At 35.3% G+C, this 22504-nt stretch overlaps 4 protein-coding genes across 6 annotated transcripts; 3 read left to right on the top strand and 1 right to left on the bottom strand.

Annotated features, from left to right (window-relative positions):
* Positions 1 to 399: 399 nt before the first annotated feature.
* LOC150027321 (Tetratricopeptide repeat (TPR)-like superfamily protein) lies at positions 400 to 2590 on the top strand. The gene has a single exon (XM_090302983.1). The coding sequence runs from the start codon at positions 464 to 466 to the stop codon at positions 2429 to 2431; it is 1968 nt and encodes a 655-aa protein (XP_090159109.1). The 5' UTR covers positions 400 to 463; the 3' UTR covers positions 2432 to 2590.
* Positions 2591 to 7486: 4896 nt separating this feature from the next.
* Positions 7487 to 9793, top strand: LOC137833508 (Chaperone DnaJ-domain superfamily protein). Of its 2 annotated transcripts, XM_068641853.2 has the most exons (6): positions 7487 to 7795; positions 7887 to 8011; positions 8113 to 8192; positions 8885 to 8968; positions 9115 to 9223; positions 9455 to 9793. In XM_068641853.2, the coding sequence occupies exons 1-6, from the start codon at positions 7592 to 7594 to the stop codon at positions 9594 to 9596; spliced, it is 744 nt and encodes a 247-aa protein (XP_068497954.2). In that variant the 5' UTR covers positions 7487 to 7591; the 3' UTR covers positions 9597 to 9793. The 2 variants fall into 2 exon arrangements, with proteins under 2 accessions (XP_068497954.2, XP_090159895.1); XM_090303769.1 differs by lacking the exon at positions 8885 to 8968 and having other exon boundaries at positions 7525 to 7795.
* Positions 9794 to 11596: 1803 nt separating this feature from the next.
* On the bottom strand, positions 11597 to 14704 carry AXR4 (alpha/beta-Hydrolases superfamily protein). The gene is given in 3 exon segments (XM_068639479.2): positions 11597 to 11817; positions 11819 to 12031; positions 13411 to 14704. Coding segments are annotated over 3 exon segments (1467 nt in total). The 5' UTR covers positions 14599 to 14704; the 3' UTR covers positions 11597 to 11751.
* Positions 14705 to 15137: 433 nt separating this feature from the next.
* Positions 15138 to 21796, top strand: LOC137831696 (Metallopeptidase M24 family protein). 2 transcript variants are annotated; one of them, XM_068639478.1, is made up of 13 exons: positions 15138 to 15590; positions 16342 to 16467; positions 16558 to 16677; positions 17306 to 17581; positions 17778 to 17950; positions 18037 to 18291; positions 18537 to 18688; positions 19023 to 19213; positions 19429 to 19537; positions 19634 to 19788; positions 20308 to 20400; positions 21007 to 21087; positions 21481 to 21796. In XM_068639478.1, exons 1-13 carry the CDS (start codon positions 15294 to 15296, stop codon positions 21556 to 21558), a joined length of 2106 nt encoding a protein of 701 aa, XP_068495579.1. In that variant the 5' UTR covers positions 15138 to 15293; the 3' UTR covers positions 21559 to 21796. The 2 variants fall into 2 exon arrangements, with proteins under 2 accessions (XP_068495579.1, XP_090159197.1); XM_090303071.1 differs by having other exon boundaries at positions 15159 to 15590; positions 17299 to 17581.
* The last annotated feature ends 708 nt before the right edge of the window (positions 21797 to 22504 follow it).

The following is a 22504-nucleotide window of genomic DNA, read 5'->3' as shown; positions in this document are numbered from 1 at the left end:
AGAGTTTAAAATATCTATTTATAAATAAGATAAAATTTAAGTATCAATTCATATAAAATTAAAATTTAAGAAGCGTATTTCTATATATAGTTGAAGTTTAGGAAAACTATTATTATTATTATTATTATTTTTAATATATGAGTATTGAGTGATTGAGTTGAGAGTAAGTTATAAATAGATTTTCCAATAAAAATATTTTTTTGAAAAATATATTTTGACACTTTTCTTTTCAAAATACAATTATTTAATAACTTCTTTTATTAATATAATAATAATAAATTTTAATTTTTATATGCATTATTTTCAAAAAAAAGTCTTAATTTTTGTAGACAAATAAAAATGAAATCATATATCTACACATTTTTTTTATTGTATTTTCATCTTATTTGTCTCATTATTTACAATTTTGTTCGAAATAGTATCCTCGGCGCCCCCATTAGCATCACTGTTTTCCCTTTCATGGATGAAATCCAGATGGAACTTCAACGCTCATCTCCCTTCATGGCTGGATTCTCTGAATATACCCTTCACCATGAAGGCACCAACTTTTCAAAACCCATTTCCTGCAACCTCAAAATCTGCCCTCAACCATGCAGACTTGAGCTCTCTTCTCTCGGTTTGCGGCAGAGATGGAAACCTTAATCTTGGTTCTTCCATCCATGCCCGTGTCATCAAGCAACCCCCATTTTACGATTATGATGGCTCCCCCCGCAATGCCCTTTTTGTTTGGAACTCTCTCCTTTGTATGTATTCAAAATGTGGTCAACTGCAGGATGCCGTTAAGCTGTTTGATCGTATGCCTGTGAAAGATATCGTGTCATGGAATACAATGATTTCTGGGTTTTTAAGGAACAGGGATCTTGACACGGGTTTTAGGTTCTTTAAGCAAATGAATGAGTCAAGGACAGTGTGTTGTGGATTTGACAAAGCAACGCTGACTACAATGTTGTCAGCTTGTGATGGACTGGAGTTCTCTAGTGTGACCAAAATGGTCCATGGTTTGGTTTTTGTTGGTGGGTTTGACAGGGATGTTACAGTGGGGAATGCACTTATAACATCATATTTTAAATGTGGGTGTTTTAGTGAAGGTAAGCAGGTTTTTTATGAGATGCTTGAGAGGAATGTTGTAACATGGACGGCAGTGATATCTGGCCTCGCAAAAAATGAATTTTATGAGGATGGTTTGAGATTGTTCAATCAAATGCGTTGTGGGTCAGTCAGTCCTAATTCTTTGACATATTTGAGTGCACTCATGGCTTGTTCAGGTTTACAAGCTTTATTGGATGGCTGTAAAATACATGGTATACTATGGAAATTGGGAATGCAGTCGGATTTATGCATTGAAAGTGCTTTGATGGATTTGTATTCTAAGTGTGGAAGTTTGGAAGCAGCATGGCAGATTTTTGAGTTTGCTGAAGAACTTGATGAGGTTTCCTTGACTGTAATACTTGTAGCTTTTACGCAAAATGGATTCGAGGAGGAAGCTATCCAGATATTTATGAGAATGGTAAAATTGGGAATTGAAGTTGATCCTAACATGGTTTCTGCCATTCTCGGAGTATTTGCTCTTGGTACTTCTTTGACTTTCGGTAAGCAGATTCACTCTTTAATTATAAAGAAGAACTTCAGTAAAAATCTGTTTGTTAGTAACGGACTCATAAACATGTACTCCAAGTGTGGAGATTTGTACGACTCGCTGCAAATCTTTCGTGAGATGACTCAAAAGAATTCAGTTTCATGGAACTCTGTGATTGCAGCTTATGCTCGCTACGGGGATGGTTTCAGAGCGCTTCAATTTTACGATGCTATGAAAGTGGACGGTATAGGACCAACAGATGTTACATTTTTGTCATTGCTTCATGCGTGCAGTCATGCAGGCTTAGTTGAGAAGGGCATGGAGTTTCTGGAATCTATGACTAGAGATCATGGATTAAGTCCACGGTCCGAACATTATGCCTGTGTTGTTGACATGTTGGGGAGGGCTGGACTTCTTAAGGAAGCTAAATTTTTTATTGAGGGATTGCCTGAGAATCCTGGTGTCCTAGTTTGGCAAGCATTGCTTGGTGCTTGTAGCATACATGGTGATTCTGAAATGGGGAAATATGCTGCTGATAAACTATTCTTGGCTACACCAGATAGCCCAGCTCCTTATGTATTGATGGCCAACATTTATTCTAGTGAAGGGAAATGGAAAGAGAGAGCACGTGCCATCAAGAGAATGAAAGAGATGGGCGTAGCAAAAGAAGTGGGTATTAGTTGGATTGAAATCGAAAAGAAAGTAAATAGCTTCGTAGTAGGGGATAAAATGCATCCTCAAGCTGATAGTATATTCTGGCTCTTGTCCGTGTTATTGGAACACCTGAAAGATGAAGGTTATGTTCCTGATAAAAGGTGTATTCTCTATTACTTGGATCAGGATAAAATGGATTAGTCTGCATATATACTAATGGATCATTTGCCAGTGAGGACCCTATTGATTTTAGTCAGAAAACTAGCCATCCTAGAGCTTTGTGTGGATTTTGTGGATCGGGGATGTCAAGTTTAAGGTTGCAATTCACTGTTTAATTGAATTGATCATTGACTGTTACAAGCATGCTGTTTAGAAATAATTATTTTTAGAGAAATGTTCATTTTATTTTTATTAAAAGGTGTTAAAAACATGATCATTACAATAAACTATAACTGTATAATTTTTAGATCACAATTAACTACCTTAAACCGCAATAAATATTGAAAAGGTTTGAGCTCCAATCTACGTTTGCTGTTTTCTTATTGTCAAATTCTCCGTACACCTTCACACATTTCCATGCACCATTGTATTTTTTTAATTTCAACAATACTCTTGTGACTATGATGACTATGATGAAGAGTGTAGTACTTTCTTCTTCATTTTCAAGTGATGGTCTTGTAATGGTTGATGGTGAAAGTTGGTGGTTGAGGTAAGTTTTGTAGTGTTTTTGTCGGTGGTAGTTGTATTTTTGTTAGCTTATTTTTTTCATTCTTTTGAAAAAAAAAACAAGTGCAAAAATAAAATACAAAACTCAAAATAAAAATTATTTTCACTCTGAAAAATGTCAAATACAATTAATCTTCTCGTTGATTCTTTCACTTCAGATACCGCTATACAATTACAATTGATCTTTTCTCAAATGGATACAAAATACCCACACTTTAGCACCTGGTATATGTTATATTCTAAAGTTTTAGGATTTAATTAGTTAGGATTTTATCATTTATCTTTCTATCATTTATCTTTATCATTTGTAATATTTAGTACTCTATAAATAGAGTATTGAACTATTATTTGAGATATGAATAATATATGCACCTTGTTTCCTTTACTCAATTCTCTATCTTTGTTCTTGTTTTTGGTATAATCGGAAGCCACCTAAAGGTTTCCTTTGTCCAAAGCCTAATCGTTCTTCGAAATCTCTTACGAGAGGACCTAGACGCTTCTACACACGATTGTTCATATCAATTGGTATCAGCTAGGACCTTCCAGTACTTTCAATGGCAGATTCAACACGCTTCGCTCAAGCTACTAAGGAGATGGAAGATCGAATCTCCCAAAGGATGGATAATAGGTTTATGGAACTCGCGACTACGTTGAAGGAAACCTTTACTCTTTCTATGAAAGACACCATTCAGAATTTACTTACTCAATCTCGAGGTGAACGCTCCCATGGACCCTCACATGAAACGCGCGGACCTCGAACGGGGTCTTCTTATGTTTGTGGCACGCGGTTGGCACGCATCAACTTTCCTCGATTCAATGGCGAAAATGTTAACCAATGGATTTATCAATGCGAAAATTATTTTCTCATTGACAAGACTTTAGAGGAATTCAAGGTACAATTGGCACTTGTGCATCTAGAAGGCAAGGCCTTGCAATGGCATACTGCACTTATGAACTCTAATTTAGATATGGATGCACCTTCATGGCCAGGATTCACCAAAAGTCTAAAAGATCGATTTGGTGCAATTGGCGATGATCCTATGGTTGCATTGATGCGTCTACGACAAAAGACTTCCGTTGATGCCTATCATGAAGAGTTCGATTCAATCATTACAAGATTGAAGTTAGCTAATGATCATATTCTCAGCTGCTTCCTTGGTGGCTTAAAGCAAGACATCCAAATGATGGTACGCATGTTCCTGCCTACATCTCTACAACATGCGTTTACTTTGGCTAGGACGTATGAAGCAGCCCATTCAAGCAATTCGATAGCCAACTTAGATAGGGGAGTCTTGGGTCCAGCACCAGTGCCACTGTCGTCGTCTGCTCCAATCAATGTGGCCCCCACACCCAACCCAAATCGCCACTTAACGTCAGAGTTCATAGCGGAACGCAGAGCCAAAGGCCTTTGTTATTTTTGTGATGAACCCTACTCAATGGAGCACAGTAGGGTACACAAGAAATTACAGCTTCACGTCATGGAGATGGAGGAAGAAGATGACCCCCTTGATCGTCCTCCTAGTGACGCGACTGAATTATTGCAAAGAAAGGAGCCACAAATCTCAGTCTACGCATTGTTCAAAACTATGAGAATAACTGGATATCATAAAAAACGACCTTTACATATTCTCATTGATAGTGGCAGCACTCATAATTTCTTAGATACCCAAATGGCTCAAAAATATGGGTGCATAATTGAGACGATTGCCCCTTTGAATGTCATGGTAGCAGATGGGTCAAAGATCAAGATATCTCCTGTGGTCAAAAAATTTAGTTGGACAATTCAGCACACAACTTTTACTGCTGATATGCTACTCCTTCCTTTGGGGTGTTGCGATTTAGTGCTAGGAATTGAGTGGCTCATAACATTGGGCGATATTTTATGGAATTTCGACAAACTCACTATGGAGTTCAATATACAAGGAAGGCGACATGTTCTACGTGGCTCTATGGCCCCAAGATCAAACCTACACCCAAGCAACAATTGAGTAAAGCTTTTCTTGAAGATGTGCATTTATCTATGATTCACATTGGTGCAAAGGAGGAGATGTTGTTGCATTCCTTGACTACATATGCCGCACAAAAGGAAATTCCAACTGAGTTCATGAATCTATTCCACGAATTTGCAAATGTTTTTCCAGAACCACAACAATTACCACATTTTCGACCAGGCCATGATCATCATATTCCCTTGATTCAGGGAGTTAATCCCGTCAACAAAAGGCCTGTAAAGTACCAATTGTTCCATTCTTGAGGACAAGAATGTTGTTGTGGGGAGGGCATTGTTATATTCTAAAGTTTTAGGATTTAATTAGTTAGGATTTTATTAGGATTTTATCATTTATTTAATTAGTTAGGATTTTATTAGGATTTTATCATTTATCTTTCTATCATTTATCTTTATCATTTGTAATCTTTAGTACTTATAAATAGAGTATTGAACTATTATTTGATATATGAATAATATATGCACCTTGTTTCCTTTACTCAATTCTCTATCTTTGTTCTTGTTCTTGGTATAATCGGAAGCCACCTAAAGGTTTCCTTTGTCCAAAGCTTAATCGTTCTTCGAAATCTCTTACGAGAGGACCTAGACGCTTCTACACACGATCGTTCATATCAGTATAAGAGCCCTAGGTGCAGCAACAAGTACCAGTTTTATTTGGGGAGGTGAAAATTTAGTAGAAGTTACTTTGTTACCTATTCCATTAGGAACTACGGATTATTTGGTCCATCATATTCATGTTTTGTTACCTATTGATACTCTTAAAGGTTTCTATTTGCTCGTAGTTCACTATTGATACTGATAAAGCAAATCTAAGTTTTCGTTATCTGCATTTGTATGGTTCTTCATTATCTGCATTTGTATGGACTTTTAGTTTAATGTTTCTATTCAGCAGGTGTGGTTATTGGCAAGAACTTATTGAATCCATTGTTTAGGCACATAATAAATTAAAAGTTGCTCCTGGTAAGCAGCCCAAAGCCTTGAGCATTGTACAAGGACGTGTTGTAGGAGCAACACATTACCTTCTACCAGGTAGAATTGCCACAACATGGACATTCTTCTTGCAAGAATTATTGCAAGAATTATTGCAATAGGATAATAGTTAGGAGGATTTAAAAATCATTATAGCATTAAGATTTTCAAGTTTTACTAAAGGCTTAGCTCAAAACCCCACTACTCGTCATATTTGGTTTGATATTGCTACCCGAATAACGAAACAACAAGACGTTGATATTGTTGCTCGTGAAGAAGAATAGCAGAGAGTTTACAGAATTCACTGCAAAACCATTGGAGGGAAGAATCCGATAAAGACTTTCCAGAAAATGAATGCAAGACTGGTTCTTGAGAGAAGCCAGCATGGTGAGGGAAAGAGAGAAAAAAAGAAGAAGCTCGTGATACCATGAAAGACCATGAAAGGTTTAGAGAATCACAGAGAGAGAGAAGAATAGAAACGGCATGTAATGTTTTCTTTCTGTATTGATCCAGAGTGAGAGAATATATATGTATGCATGTCATGCATAACAAATCCTTATTCTTAAATTAACGTACAGGTTTTAACAAAAGTTTTTAAATTTATTAAAAAAATCTCATTCAAATATGTAAAAAATGACATAGGTGTATCTTAAATTGAGATTATTTTAAGAATACAAAAGTGCTTTAATGAATATATTTTTAATTATAAAAAATTAAAATACAAATAAAAGTTTATAAAAGTATATTACATTCTGTCATGAGCACCCCAAACTCTTAGCTTCCTCTTTTATTTCATTTCATGTGATCTCAATTCTTAATTATTATTTGATGCAAATTTACTAATCTTTCATTAATTGAAAAAGTTTAAAATACTTCACTTTTACCAAACACAAATAATCCCAAGTTTTTCAAAGTTGCTTAAATTATGAAAAATATATCCAAGTAGTATATGCAAGATCACGATGACCCAAAGGAATTACTAAAAAAATGTTGACTCAAACTCACATACAATTTAAAAGTGATTTTTGGACTTTTTAATTATAATTGAAGTTTTACTTTAAAAGGTAACGCAGATTTTAATGGTAACTAATAAGCTGCTATCGAAATACTTTATTTTAAAGAAAAGAAAACCAATTTTCGTTTAATTTAGTTCAAAATAAAGGGTAGCTTCAAGTGGCACTTGTGTCAGGAGCGGGTGGATACCTGTCTCCGGGTTGGTTCGAATCTGTGAACTAATTTTTGTAGCCCGTTTCGGCATAAGAATTGATCCACGGATAAAAAATATTTTTAAAAGAATATTTTTTTTAAAAATTAAATTTTTATTATTTATATACATTAGATAAATGGTTTTATAGTATTATTTTTATGAGTGTAGTATGATTTTATTAAAATTTTCAACAATGTGAAATATGAAGCTACATAAAAAAAAATATAAAAGTACAGATAAATTTTTTCTAATTTTAAAGTTATGTGAATGATGCGAGAACAGATTGAAAGCAACCCGCCCGCTCCGCGTTTTTTCAGCGACCCACTTCAGTTTGATACCCGCTCCACAAGAGTTTAATTTATAATAGTTATTATAAAAGAAAAGAAAAATAGAAAGAGCAAGTGCTATTGGCAACCATTGTGTAGCTGTGACCACAAATAGAGTAGCGAAAATGAACAGCTTGAGCTTTATAACGATCCCTACATCTCTCGTGTTTGGAAATGGCGGTTTTCCAGAGTTTGCGAAGAAGAAGACAAAAGCGAGTTGCAGTCGCAGAGACGATGATGGTCCTCTGTCCTCTGCTTCGGCTTACGCCGTCCTTGGACTGGACCCTCCCTGCTCCGCCGCCGATATGAAAGCTGCTTTTCGAGCCAAAGTACCGCCGTCACCAACATCATTATTCCATTCCCTCATCCCAATTTCACTACTCATTCATCTTTGTTTCTCGCTTTCTCTTGCTCCCAAAGGTGAAGCAGTTCCATCCAGACCTCAACAGACACTCTAACACAACACATTCTGATGCTATGATTCGCCGCGTAATTGAAGCCTACCGGATCCTATCCAACTGCACCCCATCACAATTAATTGAAAGGTAGTGATGATTTCAGTCTTTTCTTTAACTTTTCACTTCTTGAAATTGGAAACCTTCCACAATCTTTGTTTTCTGTTTTTCATTCGGAGTTTCGTTTTTAGTGAATGCTTAGATCCCTTTGACACGCCAGAGTGCGAAGCTTTTGATCTTTTTGTTAACCAGCTGCTTTGTGTCGGCAAAGGTAAGGGACATGCCCTCCAATTTTACTTTATGCTCTTCTGTTCTCGGGTTCTTATACTGTAGAACAGTGATGATCTATGACGTCTTAAATGACGTGTGAGTATCCAATCCAATGACACTTGTATGAAATCTGTAGGACACATATTTGTTAAATGTCCAATTTAAAAAGTATTTGTTAAATTTTTGACAATTGTAGTACATGATTCTAACACAATTTTAAAAAGAAAAAATTACATTAATTTTCGAAAAATTCAAATTTTATTGTATAAATTATTATTATGATTATTAAAATAAGAAACAAATCTTTATGAATCAGTCATAAAAAATATTTTTCTTCTTCAAAAAATAATCTGAAACATACTTTTACACATAAATCTTTATTGTCAATTTATATAATTCATAATTATATAATATATAGATCTGTGTTTTCGTGTTCTATATTTTAAAATTTTTTACATATCTCTGTATCCATGTTGTATCACTGTATCCATGTTGTATCAGTATTCGTGTCTCTTCTATATAGATGATAGAAGATGACCCTTCGAATTTGTAATGCAGAAAAAAAACTCTGATAGGAAGAGAATTTGCTAGATTTCTAGTACTATCGGTGTATACTACATGCTCTTGGAAACTAGGAACTGATCAATATATATTTACTTTTCCATTTCATTTACAAAATTAAATTTTCTGTAGCGTGTTCAAATTCCTGTGTGAAAAGAGCCCCTCATGCTTTTACATACGCCTCTTCAACTGGAACAGCACGTGCATCTTCTCAAGGTTTTCTTACCTGAAATTCAGTCACATAATTTTGAGCAAGGCATATGCCAAAGAATGACATATGTTTCACCTAGTTTTAAATTTTTGTGTAAACATCATTTTATTCGTAGTTCTAATTACATTGCCACCATCAACAAACATTTAAGGTCATGGGGATGATTACCCAGTTCAGTGTGCTGTTGGACAATGCCCTAGAAACTGCATTTACTACGTAACCCCTTCACAAAGAATTCTCTTGGAGGAGCTACTTGACAGGTAACCTTAATCATCCACCAAAACTTTTCTGGTAAGATGCGGGATTACATATTGTTGATGTATTATTTCTGACAGAATTGAAAGGATACAAGTTTGCCTTGTTTTTCCATCAATCTTCACTAGTATATAAAATGCCATAATTTCTGTGGCAATTTTTTGCAAATTCATCAGAGAATCCGGAGTTTCATTATATTCCATGAATTTCTTGTTTCCATTTGGTTGATGTTGCAGTATACTGGAAGCACCCTATGATACATCAGCTGATGCAGATTTGCTGTATTCACTTATAAATAAAGCTAAGTTTGAGAATAACCGATATCAAAAACCACAGAGGCAACCCAAAGGTTCAAGCCAAAATGTCGATTGGTTTTAAACATTTGGATACCAACTCTGTTCATATACAGTCAATAGGACTGAGATTTTCATGACAGTGCCAATGGCTAGATATCAGATTCTTATAGAAGGCTTACACCTCGTCTGAAACATAGTAGAAGAACATATTATACATAGGTTGTGATGCAGCAGATATTACAGAGTTGCAATGCAAGATGTCCATTTTCATGTGTAAAACTAGTTTATCTAACTGCAGACAGATTAAAAATCTTGATAGTTAAAAATGTAGAATTAAAGAGAAATGATAAGAAACACTTTCGAGTATATCAATAGGAAAAAGAGAGTTTTTCTATTTGACAGATTTATTGGAAACTAGTTTTTAGATTGCAAGCACTTGATCAGTCCTTATTTTACTTTTTACAATATTTTTATTTTTCATTACTATGTTGCTTACCATATCGTATCTCTTTTTTCACGGTAAAATTATATAATAAATTTTAATTTACATTTGATATATTATTTAATAAATTTTATGACCCAAAATTCTTATTATCAGATTTTTTTAATTTTTTTTACGTATTTTACCTGTATGTTACAACGTCTTGTTGTGTACAAATGAAACTTAATTCCACGTTTTGCAAATCTATCATCATTATTTCGTAAATTTATAAGTCATGAAAAAATAATTAGCATTTTTACAAAATATGATTTGATGTCGTTTCATTTATTATTTTTTTTTTTGACGTGTTAACAAACAAGTCGATAAACATTCAACATATTGATAAAATATGAAAAAACAAAAATATGATAATATAATAGACCAAAAAAAATTGGAGTACAAAATTTAAAAAATGAAGTGGTAAAACTTGTAATTAAACAAAAAATGAAAAAAAAACAAAGGGTTGTCATCTTGTTACATAGTTTATAAATAGAGTTTTTTTGATGTTATTTAATTTTTTTAAAAACTTTTTTTTCATAACACATTAGCACAAAGTTAAATATTTAATGAATAATGATGGAAAAATGTAAAAAAAAAAACTGTAGGGATAAAATTCACACCCTGATTATAGGTAAATAATAAAATGTGGAATTAAACCTAAGTTTTGTCATATTTGGTAGTGATTATACAACTTTTATAAGTAATTAATTAATTTTTATTAAAAACATTTTTTACTCATCTATTTTCTTAAAAAATTGATTATCATATTATTAGTGCAAGCATTGATGAGCTCTACACTATTGTAAAACACATTTTTTTATATCAATTATCTTGGAATACTACACGGGTTCCAATAAATATTCAACACATGTACAAAGATTTACATGGTTTTCAAAACGCATCCATGCACTTACCTTTTTCAACTGTAAACATTTTTAATTTTAAATTCATAGTTTACTTTATATTACATATAATTTTTTTAAGAGTAACACTTTAGTCATTTTAACCGGGATTATCAATCAATTTGATGTGATATAAAAAATAAATTAAGTTTATTGGCAAATTTAATTGTAACATTGTCCAATTAATTTATTTTGTTTTTGGAATTGATAATGATTATTAGTTTAAAAATCTGATGATTATTAATTAATCTGAGACATGGAAATATCGAAGTTAAAGCATAAAAATAGTAATTTTAGTATGTTCTTAGATTGCAAGAGAGGGAGAGAAAGGGAGAGTTGTAAGACTTTTTTTATGAGGACATTCTCTTTTACCAGACATTCAGCTCAATACACAATAAAGTTATCACATGGATCAATAAGTTTTCCCTAAACTTTAATACTTTACCACTATCACTCATCATATTACCTGTCAAAACAGTAGGAATGCCCCTTTTTCATATTCTAATAATTCTAGCTTTTTGCAACCAGAATTTTAATCACTGTAACAAATATCACACAATCAGCTATCTAAATTACTCAAATATCTCAATTACACTGATAAAAATCTATTCTTTCAAAAATCCAAAACTCAAAAAGTAGCTCCAAAGTAGAGCATAGCTCAGTGATGTAATTGTTGTTACGAGTGACACCCTTTGAAGATTTTGAAAATGTAAAACAGTACAAATAAATAAAGTACAACATGTAGGCTTTAGCTAGCATGGTGCAAGCTTAAGCTTCTTGACTAATACAATGTATGAGCAGTAGAGTATTATCTGCAAGTGTGAACATTAGCTAGTAATATCCAGTGCTCACTTTCACCAACCATGAGGTCCATGACCCAGCTCATAATAATTGGCTCCATGGATATGAGCATCATCATAGTTCATCATAGTGATCATAACCATGACTATGATGGTGGTGGTGATCATGACCATGACTATGATGGTGGTGGTGATCATGAACACTGCTTTTTGCTTCATCAAGCTTCTTCTGTATGTGCTCTGGGATGGACTCTTGCTCAACTTTCCTGACAGACTTTGGTAATGACAACACAAACTGAGAAATTTTGTCAGCTATCTCCACTGCAGCATCCTCCTAGTTTCAACAACAAAAGGAAAGAACATTGAGATTAGATGGTAAAATAATAAATTTATGTGATATGGAAAAATAAGTAGATAGTATAATGAGTGGACAGAATACGAAAATAAACAGGAAAGATTTCTTAATTATTGCATCTTCAGGCAAAACCAAAAAATAGTTCATTGACTCAAAAACATATTTCTTTCCCATCCCTCAGATCTCCTACTTTCACATTCTCTTCCAAGAGGAACCAAGATCATTCTTCTTGAAATGAGGATTAATCTACTAAGGGGAAATGATTGCATAGTTCTTATATTTTTTATATAGAAAATCTCTACGAGACAAGGAATGATTATATTTAATTTGACGCGTTATGATTTACCATAATGTATTTAATATCTGTTGGTAGTGATACCTTGCTTCTCTCAGGAAGCAACTATGATGGATTTGTTCCCCACGACATGAACCATAGTGCATACATTACAGTATCGAAAGGAAATATTCACAACAAGTAGTTATTGTTGCTGGAAAAAATTTCTATTGTAACAGATAGCAAGCAAATTCGTCAAACAAATTAGTCCTACAACAAATTACAATGACAGACAGATATCTGAAAAGCAATATAGAACTCCTCCAGAACTTAAAAACAGTAAACACTGAGCAGATTTATACATGGAAGAGGTTTGCAAAGCCAGACACTAGCTAAGTTGGAGAATATGGTTCATGCTTCACACCGAATTAGGATTTAGGAAAAACCCACATATAATACTTAAGCATATTGTATGATCATATAAAATACAATAAATTGTTCATCATCTAATCATTATAGTTGACTCGAGGTTTATGAATTCTTCATCTGCCACATCACTAACAAACCTTACAAAAGGGAACTACTTTAGCTACTGCGTTTGACTTATTACAGAAACCATAACCCACAAAAACTGGCCATGCAAAAAACAACACAGGCCAGTTCAAATGCATGCATAACCAATAGCTTCATCACTAGGTGAACTAAAAAGTTGAAAAGTTAACATCTATATTCGATGACAACTTGAATATATAAAAAAGCTCATTCAAAATTCAGCAAGCAGGAGTCTTCAAGAAAGTTTAGATCAACATAATACAGCATCAGAGCATAGTCACATCACATCTCACAGCAACACAAAACCTAATACTGAAGTTACTTGGCAACTGATCAAGGCTTACCAACAATATCATCCGTAACCAACTCATAAACTAGAGAGAAGATGACAACTTCAGAATCCATAAATTACTAGTTTAATGTAAAGTTTAAACCACCCCAGTTTAAATTTCATCCCATCATCCATTTCAATTCTGTTAAACAATCTCTTCATGACAACAAAAACCAAAGCAAAAACAAATCTTGATCTCACCTGTGCCCAGCGGCCTCCAGAATGTGTAACAAAACTGGCCTGTGGAAGCGCATTGGCAACCCGGTCACCCTCCTGACTCCATTCCTGAGACCAGCCAGCAGACCACAGCACCTGCATTGGCATACCTTTCAATCCCTCACCCCACTCTGCCAAGTCAAAGCTGGAATTCACTCTCTTCCCCACATTCACAACCGCCCTCCTCCCATCTCTTCCCTTCAACAACATCCTCAAAGCATCCGAATCCACCACATCAACCCTCTTGGAACAGCACAAAGCCACCACCTTAGCATACACAAAAGAAACCCCCAACACCACTTCCCTCACCACAGGCACCTCCAGCACCCAAAGGGGAAAAGCCCCATACAACGCCGTATCGATAAGCGTCAAGCTCCTCACCAACTCAGCCCTCTCAGAAACAAAATCAGCACTCATCCCCAACGCGGAATCGTGCAGAACCAAGTGAACAGGAGCAAGCCCCATCGAATCGATAACTTCCCCCAACACTTTCCCCATCTCTTCTGGACCCAAATCAACGGGCTTTCTCACTTTTCTCTTCGACATACGCGCTTGAATCTCCTCGTACGGTATCTGACCGGTTTCCACCATCTGATCAAACGCCCAGAAGACACCCTTCTCTTGAATCTCACTGTACACGTACTGAAACCGCCCCAAAACCCCATCAACCCCCTCCACAGACACCTCCACGGACTTCTCGGAGAAGCCGTGTCCGGGGAGGTCAACGGTGGTTACATGCACTCCCTCGGCGGCGAGAGATTTGGCGAGCTGGCGGTAGGAGTATGAGCTGAGACCCTGACCATGCACAATGACTACGTTTTCAGACGATGTGAGACCCTCTTGAAAGGTGAATACTTGGATGGGGGTTTCGTTGGGGTGCGTTTGGACCTTGATGGCGCGGCCGTTGGAGTAGTGGTGGCGGAGGGAAGTGGGGAGAGTGAGGAACCAGGCTTTGGGGTCGCGGGGAGAAAGGGAAGAGGTGAATACGAAGATGAGAGAAAGGAGGGAAACGGAGAGAATGAAGTAGAACCAGAAAGAAAAAGGATTGTTGTTGCTATTATCGGTGTTGCTCTGGGGTGGTGGAGAAGAGGGAGGTTTGGATTTGGGTTTGCGGGGTTGTTCTTGTTGTCGCTGTTGTAGCTCTGGTTCTGGTTCTTCTGTGATGATAGCCATGGTCGATACTCTGAGCTTGAAAGTTGAAACCACCTTTGAAGCTTTGAGTGATAGTTATGGAGACACCATCATTGCGTTGCTCATGGGTGTAGTAGTGCGGCTCTCCAACTCCGAGGTACTTTATATTTTAAAAAAAAAAGAGCCAATATTTTCAATCTATTTTCTCTCCCAATTAAACTCGGAATTATTAAATAGTGTGTACACTGACATTTATACGTTAGATTTTTGATAATTTTAATACAGTTTTAATATAATTTTAAAAATAAAAATATATTAATTTATTATAATTATAAAAATAAAAAACAAATTTTTATAAAACAGTCAAAAAAAAATCTGTTTAAAAAAAATATAAAACATATTTATACACATAAATTTTTATTATCAATTTATATAATTCATAATTATATAATATATACATCCATTTCTCGGTATCTTAATTTTATAAATTTTACCATATTTGTCATACCTAACTCGCAATAAAATATTCACTCACTTTTTTTTAAAGAAATATTAAATAATAATAATAATTTGATTTTTACATGTTTCTCGTACCTTAATTTACTAGAACATTTCATTGTTTTTTCAGGTTGTTATTATTAACGAACGAAAGAACGTTATCGCGTGAGAACTATAAATTCTTGCATCGCTGCAATTTGTTCTTCCAATTCTGAAAAGGCAGAAATTATCAACTTACGATGCAACTCGCTCTGATTTCATCCCCTCTTTCACTCTCAACGCGCTCTTTGTTCTTTCCCCTCCCTCTCTTCCTCTCACGCCCAAACCCAATTTTCTTCAATCTCAAATCCAATAAACCTTCCTTCACCGTTCGGAATTGCGGCAGCAGTTCCTTCAAAGTCAAACCCTCTTCCGAAATCAGAAAACCCCTCGCTGAATCCCAACCTGACGCCAAGCTTACCGCGCTCCGACGCCTCTTCTCCCAACCTGGAGTCGACATTGACGCCTACGTCATCCCTTCTCAAGACGCTCACCAGGTTTCCTCTGCTTCAATGTCTCTGTCGATGTAATGATTTTCTTGATTCAGGAAAGAAAATGAAAGAATGAAAAACAAATAGAAAATGAACACGATTTTTTGATAAAAAGAAGGATGAGTAATCAATATTGTCTCTTAAGTTACTTAGTTAGCGAAAGTACACAATTGTAAACACTCCCCTTAAAGTGAATAGTCTCTTAAGTCAATTTGGTATCACTCCTCCTTCTTTTTCCCCTACCTTCGCATCTAGTGCCTTTCCTCCTGACTCACTGTTACCTTGCTTGTCAAGGTTCCTCCCTGGTGTTGAAAACATGACAATACACCAACTAGCTTTTGGGCAAGAGTTTATGGTCACCTAAACGAAGTTTATGTTTTATCAAACACTGTCACCAATGTTCTGAAGTCAGGGATGGAAACCATTAAATGGTTTGGTAAGGGCTTGGTAGTAATGATAAGAGGTTTTAATGGTTACCCGTAATGAAAAAATATAAAGAATACAGACAATGAATAAATGTTTCTTATTCAATTTTTGGCATATTTTTTAAATTTATTCAAAGAAAATGTTTTCTAATCTTCAACCAGACATATTTTCAGCTTTGTGTTTTGTTTTCTTTGAAATTGGAAATAGAAAATGTTCAAATAAACATCCCTTTGGATTGTGTGTCTTCATCCTTTCATTCTTTTTCTTCCTAAATCACTCTAACCAAACAGACCCCGGGTGTATATACATGATAATTTGAATTTGGTGTTAGAGCGAGTTCATTGCCGAGTGTTATACGAGGAGAGCCTACATATCAGGTTTTACTGGCAGTGCTGGAACTGCTGTGGTTACTAAGGACAAAGCTGCTCTCTGGACAGATGGCAGATATTTTCTCCAGGTTAGGTTTTATTGGACTCCAGCTGCGGATTTCATCTTCATCCAGAATGAATTGAACTAATTTTGTGATTTATTTTCTATCATTTCACAGGCGGAGAAGCAGCTTAGCTCCAATTGGATTTTAATGCGAGCAGGAAACCCAGGAGTCCCTACTGCGAGTGAATGGCTCAATGAGGTTTTGGCTCCAGGTGGCAGAGTTGGCATCGATCCCGTGAGTTTTCTTTGGGGCATTTATATCTTCTTTTTATGTTGCATGCTGATTTCGTTAAATATTGTTTTCTATTTTTATTGCAAACTGTATGTTTAATTCTCTTCATTCTAACATTCAGCAAAACAAACTGAAGTTCTCTTTATTTATTGCCCGGTCATATGAACAATCTTGTATTCTCAGCGTAGCCAATTAAGTAGTAGTGTCATGTGTGGATAAAGTTTTCTATAAATAGGAGAAGAAAATAAGAAGAAAAAAATTAAATAAACTTTTTCCATAAATTAAAATTTGTTTATGCACACTAGTTAAAATCAACTTTTAGAGAAGCTAAATCAAAGATTTACAAAACTTATTTGTGCATATGTTAAAATTTAGCTTATGGAGAATTATGTTTAATATGTTTAATTATTTCTATTTATTTTCTTCTCCTCTAAAGAAGAACTCTTTATCCAAACAAAGCCTAGGTTATTTGTTGTAATTGTTAATCTAATCCTGAATGTCATGTTGAAGTATTATCTTTATACTTACCTTGAACAATTAAAAACTTTTTTTTCCCCTTTCGATCTTGCATGCCCCTCTTTTGGTTTCTTTTTCTAATACAATGTTCTCTTCCATATTGTTAAGGAGGCAGTTTCTTTTTACTTCGGATGCTGCAGAGGAACTTAAGGGGGTTATATCTAAGAAAGATCATGAGCTTGTTTACTTGTACAATTCAAATCTTGTGGATGAAATATGGAAAGAATCTAGGCCAAAACCTCCAAATAATCCAGTTAGAGTGCATGACTTAAAGTATGCTGGTTTAGATGTTGCATCAAAATTGTCATCTTTGAGGTCAGAACTTGTCAATGCTGGCTCTTCTGCAATTGTCATTTCCATGCTTGATGAAATTGCATGGTTGTTGAACTTGGTAATGTATCTTTAACTATTTGCACCTTCTTTTCCTTGATATTCTGATGGTTTGGTTTATACTATCACATATCCCTGTAAACCTTCTTCAAGATCTTATTAAAGTTGCTTTGATCTAAGTATAAAAGTAACTTATGGGTTCCTTTTTTCAAATGTTTCACCCAGTGAGAGTAACATTTTGACTTTTTCTTTTGAAGAGAGGCAATGATATTCCGCATTCACCTGTTGTGTATGCATACTTGATTGTGGAGATTGCTGGAGCAAAATTATTTGTAGATGATTCCAAAGTTACTGAAGAGGTGAGGGATCACTTGAAGAAAGCTAATATACAGATCAGGCCCTACAATTCAATTATATCTGAAATCGAAAGGTGATTATGGAAAATTCATTCATATTTTTATGATTCTTTTTAAAAGCATCATGGCTTTGGAAATTGAGCTTGATTTTCATTTTAAGATTGGCAGCACAAGGTGCTCCTCTTTGGTTGGACACTTCATCTGTTAATGTTGCTATTGTAAATGCCTATGGAGCTGCCTGCGACAAATATTATCAGAACCGGGAGAAAAAACACAAAACCAGGACAAATAGTTTTGATGGATATATTGAGAGCTCGGATTTACCCTTTGCTGTCCATAAAGTCTCTCCTGTTTCTATTTCAAAGGCCATAAAAAACGAATCAGAGCTTGAAGGAATGCAAAACTGTCATTTAAGGTAAGCCTATTTTACCTTTGTGAGGATTATTGCGGATGGTTTTTGCGTGTTTCGATATCTGTATTTTAATGATCTTTTCTGAATGGGAGCTCTTCATGTAGCTGACTGACTGGCTGCATAATTCATTCTTCCTCCAGTTAGATATTCATAGGTGTTTGACAAAATGTTAAATTAAAGCAATGTACTTGTCAAGCAGAAGCATGCATATACATGTACATATAATTGTTCTATCTTTTCATTTCCAGGGATGCTGCTGCCCTTGCTCAGTTCTGGGATTGGTTAGAAACAGAAATTACCAAGGATAGAACATTGACAGAAGTAGAGGTTTCAGATAAACTTCTTGACTTTCGCTCAAAACAAGCTGATTTCCTGGATACTAGCTTTGACACAATAAGTGGTAGACTGTCAGTTTCTTTTAATATATTCTATTGAATTATGGTAAAAGAAACATGAAAATATACTGCCGTAATTTTTCCTCAGTTTTATTTAACTGCCAATTATTTTACGGAAAAATTCAAAAAACATACCTCCTGTTATAAATAGGGAGTGTAAAGGAACATCATTTAGTAATCCTATGTAACAGATATGGTAATTCTATAAAAATACGTTGCTATTATTCCTCATAGTACTTATGTTTACCAGTAGTTCCATTTATATTTTTATTTCTCTTAGACTTCAGTACAATTCCTCTGTTTTGACCAATAGTTTGCGCATTTTATTGGTTCATTCAGGTTCTGGTCCAAATGGGGCTATCATACACTACAAACCAGAACCAGAGAGCTGTAGTTTTGTGGATGCCAATAAATTGTTCTTATTGGATAGTGGTGCTCAATATGTTGATGGCACAACTGACATAACGAGGACAGTTCATTTTGGCAAGCCTACTGCAAGAGAGAAAGAATGCTTTACCCGAGTCTTGCAGGTATCTTGCTTGCACCTCTTTCCTGGGTTTATTTCTGCATTTTATTCATGTAAATGTCCTCACAATTCTCAGCAATCTAGGTTATGCGTCAATCATACAAATTTGTTTTTATTTTCGAGTAGATGCAAAATGGCTGTCATTAATGTTTAACATCTCCGTCCTGGTAATTTGACCTTCTTAAATAATTCTGCCTAAACCCATATACCTTATTACAGGGCCATATAGCTCTTGATCAGTCAGTCTTCCCAGAAAATACCCCTGGTTTTGTGCTGGATGCTTTTGCCCGTTCCTTTCTTTGGAAAGTTGGACTTGACTACAGGCATGGTACGTTCCTACTTCAAATGGAGGGCTGTTATTTTCTTAAAAGCGAATGGATTCATTGATTGATTGAACAATTTTGCTTAATTGTCATCTGTTCAGGGACTGGGCATGGTGTAGGAGCTGCATTAAATGTTCATGAAGGCCCTCAAAGTATTAGTCACCGTTTTGGAAATTTTACCCCTCTAATGAAGGGCATGGTAGTTAGCAATGAGCCTGGCTATTATGAAGACCATGCCTTTGGTATTCGGATTGAGGTAATTTTCTTCTAAGCTATCTTATATGCTTTGAAATATTAACTTTAGCTTCCAGTTTTGCTGTATTGTTTAGATTATCATTCAATTAGTTTTATTAGTTGTTAATACTTGTAGTAATTTTATCTCCTTTAAGAAGCTTACCCTTTACGCCTAAGGAAAGTTGAGGGGTATAGGAATTCAAGAAGTATCCTAAATTTCTAATGAAAGGCTTTCTTTTGAGATCTTATGAAGCTTGATTGCTATTTTCCAGATTCTCTTACTGGTTACTAAGTGGCAGTTTCAATTTCACGTGTGCATTGCATAACTTTCCATCAACCATGAGTGTCTTTTAAGAGACTTGCAGTGAATTGCTTGATTCAAGATTTTCTATATTTCATTATTCTTACCATCACTTGGTAATGAGAAGAAAGTGCCACGATACTGTCCCACACTATTCCTTTTTTTCTCCTAACTGTTAAAATAACATTTTGACTGTCTTATATTCTGATTTGCATGATGATGATACTTTTTGGCTTGCAGAATCTCCTGTATGTAAGAAATGTTGAGACACCAAATCGTTTTGGGGGAATCCAATACCTAGGATTTGAAAAACTTACTTATGTACCCATTCAGGTATGTCGTTGCCTGTTGGTCATCTTTTCCTCATAATTTTGTTGCTGCAGTTGATAGCTTTATTTTCTTCTTTTTGGGTGATGTTTGTGTAAGGTAAAATGCCTCTTGTAGGCTTATTGTTCAGCATCAGGACATTGAGGATGTAAAATAGCTTATTCTCTCATAAGTTTTGATCTAAATATGCTTCTATACCAATGTAGTAGTGACAACAGTCCTTTCTTTTAATAAGAGTTGAAAAGGGAGTCACAGCGGTCATTGAGGCCTCTTTGATGGTGGACAATTCAGTGCCTAATGGTTTTTAGTCAATCAATTATGATTTTTTTTATAGAATATTAATCCTATAAAGCACAAGAAAAGGTAAATTACTACCCAGAAATTAAAAATTATGTATTTTCTACATACCTGCATTGCTGAAAGTATCCTCAAGAAATTTATCATTAACTTGAATTGGCTGCTCATTCCATTCTGAATGTCTGTTTATATTTTAATATAATTTATGAGGACTTGAAGTGATGCTTTCAGTTTTCATTTTGTCTTCTCAGTGAAACTCTATCCGAGCCATATATCTTTTTGTACTCTTTTTACTAACCTGGGCATATCCTGCAGATTAAATTGGTTGATTTGTCTCTGCTATCGGCTGCTGAGATTGATTGGCTTAACAATTATCACTCACTAGTCTGGGAAAAGGTATTTTGCTTTGTCTATTTTAGGTACATTAGATTTCCTTCTAGTGTATTCCAAGACTTGCTTTTTGTTGTGGTTTTGATTCTCCTTAGTTCCTTTTTCCCTATCTCGTACTTAAACGTATTCCATGGCTTTGCTTTTTTATAACTGCCCGATCCTTAGACTTATGGTTCTTTAAAATACTATTTTTAATTCCACTGCCCCTCAACAGTTTAAGAATACTTAAACATCATAGAGCATGCTTGTGTTTGTGTTGATCACCCTCTCTCTTTAGCTGTCCACGGAATGGAACCGTCCTTAGTCCTGCTTTGTGCAGTCTGCTCAGTCCCCTTACTTCTCCAGCCACCTGTCCCAAAAACCCACTCAAACTTTCTGTTTTTTAATCTTGTATCACAGGTTTCATCATTGCTGGATGGCTCTGCTCTCCAATGGCTTTGGAGCAACACTCGACCTATCATCCATGAGAGAATTTAATTCATGTTAATGTGCTATGGAATACCAGGTTCACATTCTGGCCCTTACCTGGTTCACAAACGAATAGGGACAACTTGAATTTGATCACAGGATCTTGGCAGGAAAAGCGAACATTTAGCCATTGCTGCCCTTGATTATGCTTATTCTATGAGATTCAATGTAATTTTTTTGCTGTTGCGTAAGTTAACACTCTTAACTCTGAATTATAGAAATGATAAAAAAACAAAATTATGAAGTATGGCATTTGTTGCTTTCCATGGTATCAATTACTATTAGGAATAAAATGAAGAATGACGATCCATTTGAATATATGTTACATTTATCGGACTAGTATATTAGATACTAGAAAAATAAAATAAAAAAATCATGGTAACATAATGTTGGAGGACTCACTGGACAAGTATGCTCCTAGTGTGATGAAGTATTGTTTGGTCATCATCTGGACTATGTGTTTGAAAACATAGCAGTAGATCTTCATACACTCAAGGAAGTGTGTAGGAATGTGCCACTAGGGGTGGTCATGGATTGGATTTTTCAAAATCCAATCTAGATCCAATCCAAATCCAAATAAATGGATTGAATTTAAAATCCACATCCACTTTAACTAGATCATATATATTTCGATTTTTTTTAAATCCATTTAAAGTGGATTAAAAATAGAATAAATCCACTTTGTTAATTATATTAAATCCACTTTGTCAATTACATTAAATCCATTTTGATATGGACACAAACTAACTAGGTTAGAATTAGGCCTAAGCTTACTCAACCTGGACGCGGACCAACTCGGCTCTACATCGGCCCGGGCCCGGACGACTCGACTTCGGTTCAAGTCTGAACGACTCCACATTAGCCAAGGCCCACACGACTTGACACCGTCTCGGGCATGGACGATTCGACAACGGTTCAGGCCCAAACGACTCGACATCGACCCGGGACCGCTCGA

This window comes from Phaseolus vulgaris, chromosome 6, assembly GCF_051622355.1.
Source record: "Phaseolus vulgaris cultivar YP4 chromosome 6, ASM5162235v1, whole genome shotgun sequence".
NCBI classification, from domain to species: domain Eukaryota; kingdom Viridiplantae; phylum Streptophyta; class Magnoliopsida; order Fabales; family Fabaceae; genus Phaseolus; species Phaseolus vulgaris.
The sequence above is the reverse complement of the archived record's forward strand: the minus strand, read 5'-3'. Positions and strand labels throughout refer to the sequence as shown.

Bases quoted from the DNA above. Each gene is read 5' to 3' on its own strand.
- LOC150027321 (XM_090302983.1), top strand. From the start codon at position 464: ATGAAATCCAGATGGAACTTCAACGCTCATCTCCCTTCATGGCTGGAT.
- LOC137833508 (XM_068641853.2), top strand. From the start codon at position 7,592: ATGAACAGCTTGAGCTTTATAACGATCCCTACATCTCTCGTGTTTGGA. The intron at 8,012-8,112 runs GTAGTGATGATT...TTTCGTTTTTAG, and splicing joins CCATCACAATTAATTGAAAG to TGAATGCTTAGATCCCTTTG. The intron at 8,193-8,884 runs GTAAGGGACATG...AATTTTCTGTAG, and splicing joins GCTGCTTTGTGTCGGCAAAG to CGTGTTCAAATTCCTGTGTG.
- LOC137831696 (XM_068639478.1), top strand. From the start codon at position 15,294: ATGCAACTCGCTCTGATTTCATCCCCTCTTTCACTCTCAACGCGCTCT. The intron at 16,468-16,557 runs GTTAGGTTTTAT...ATCATTTCACAG, and splicing joins ATGGCAGATATTTTCTCCAG to GCGGAGAAGCAGCTTAGCTC. The intron at 19,538-19,633 runs GTACGTTCCTAC...TCATCTGTTCAG, and splicing joins TGGACTTGACTACAGGCATG to GGACTGGGCATGGTGTAGGA.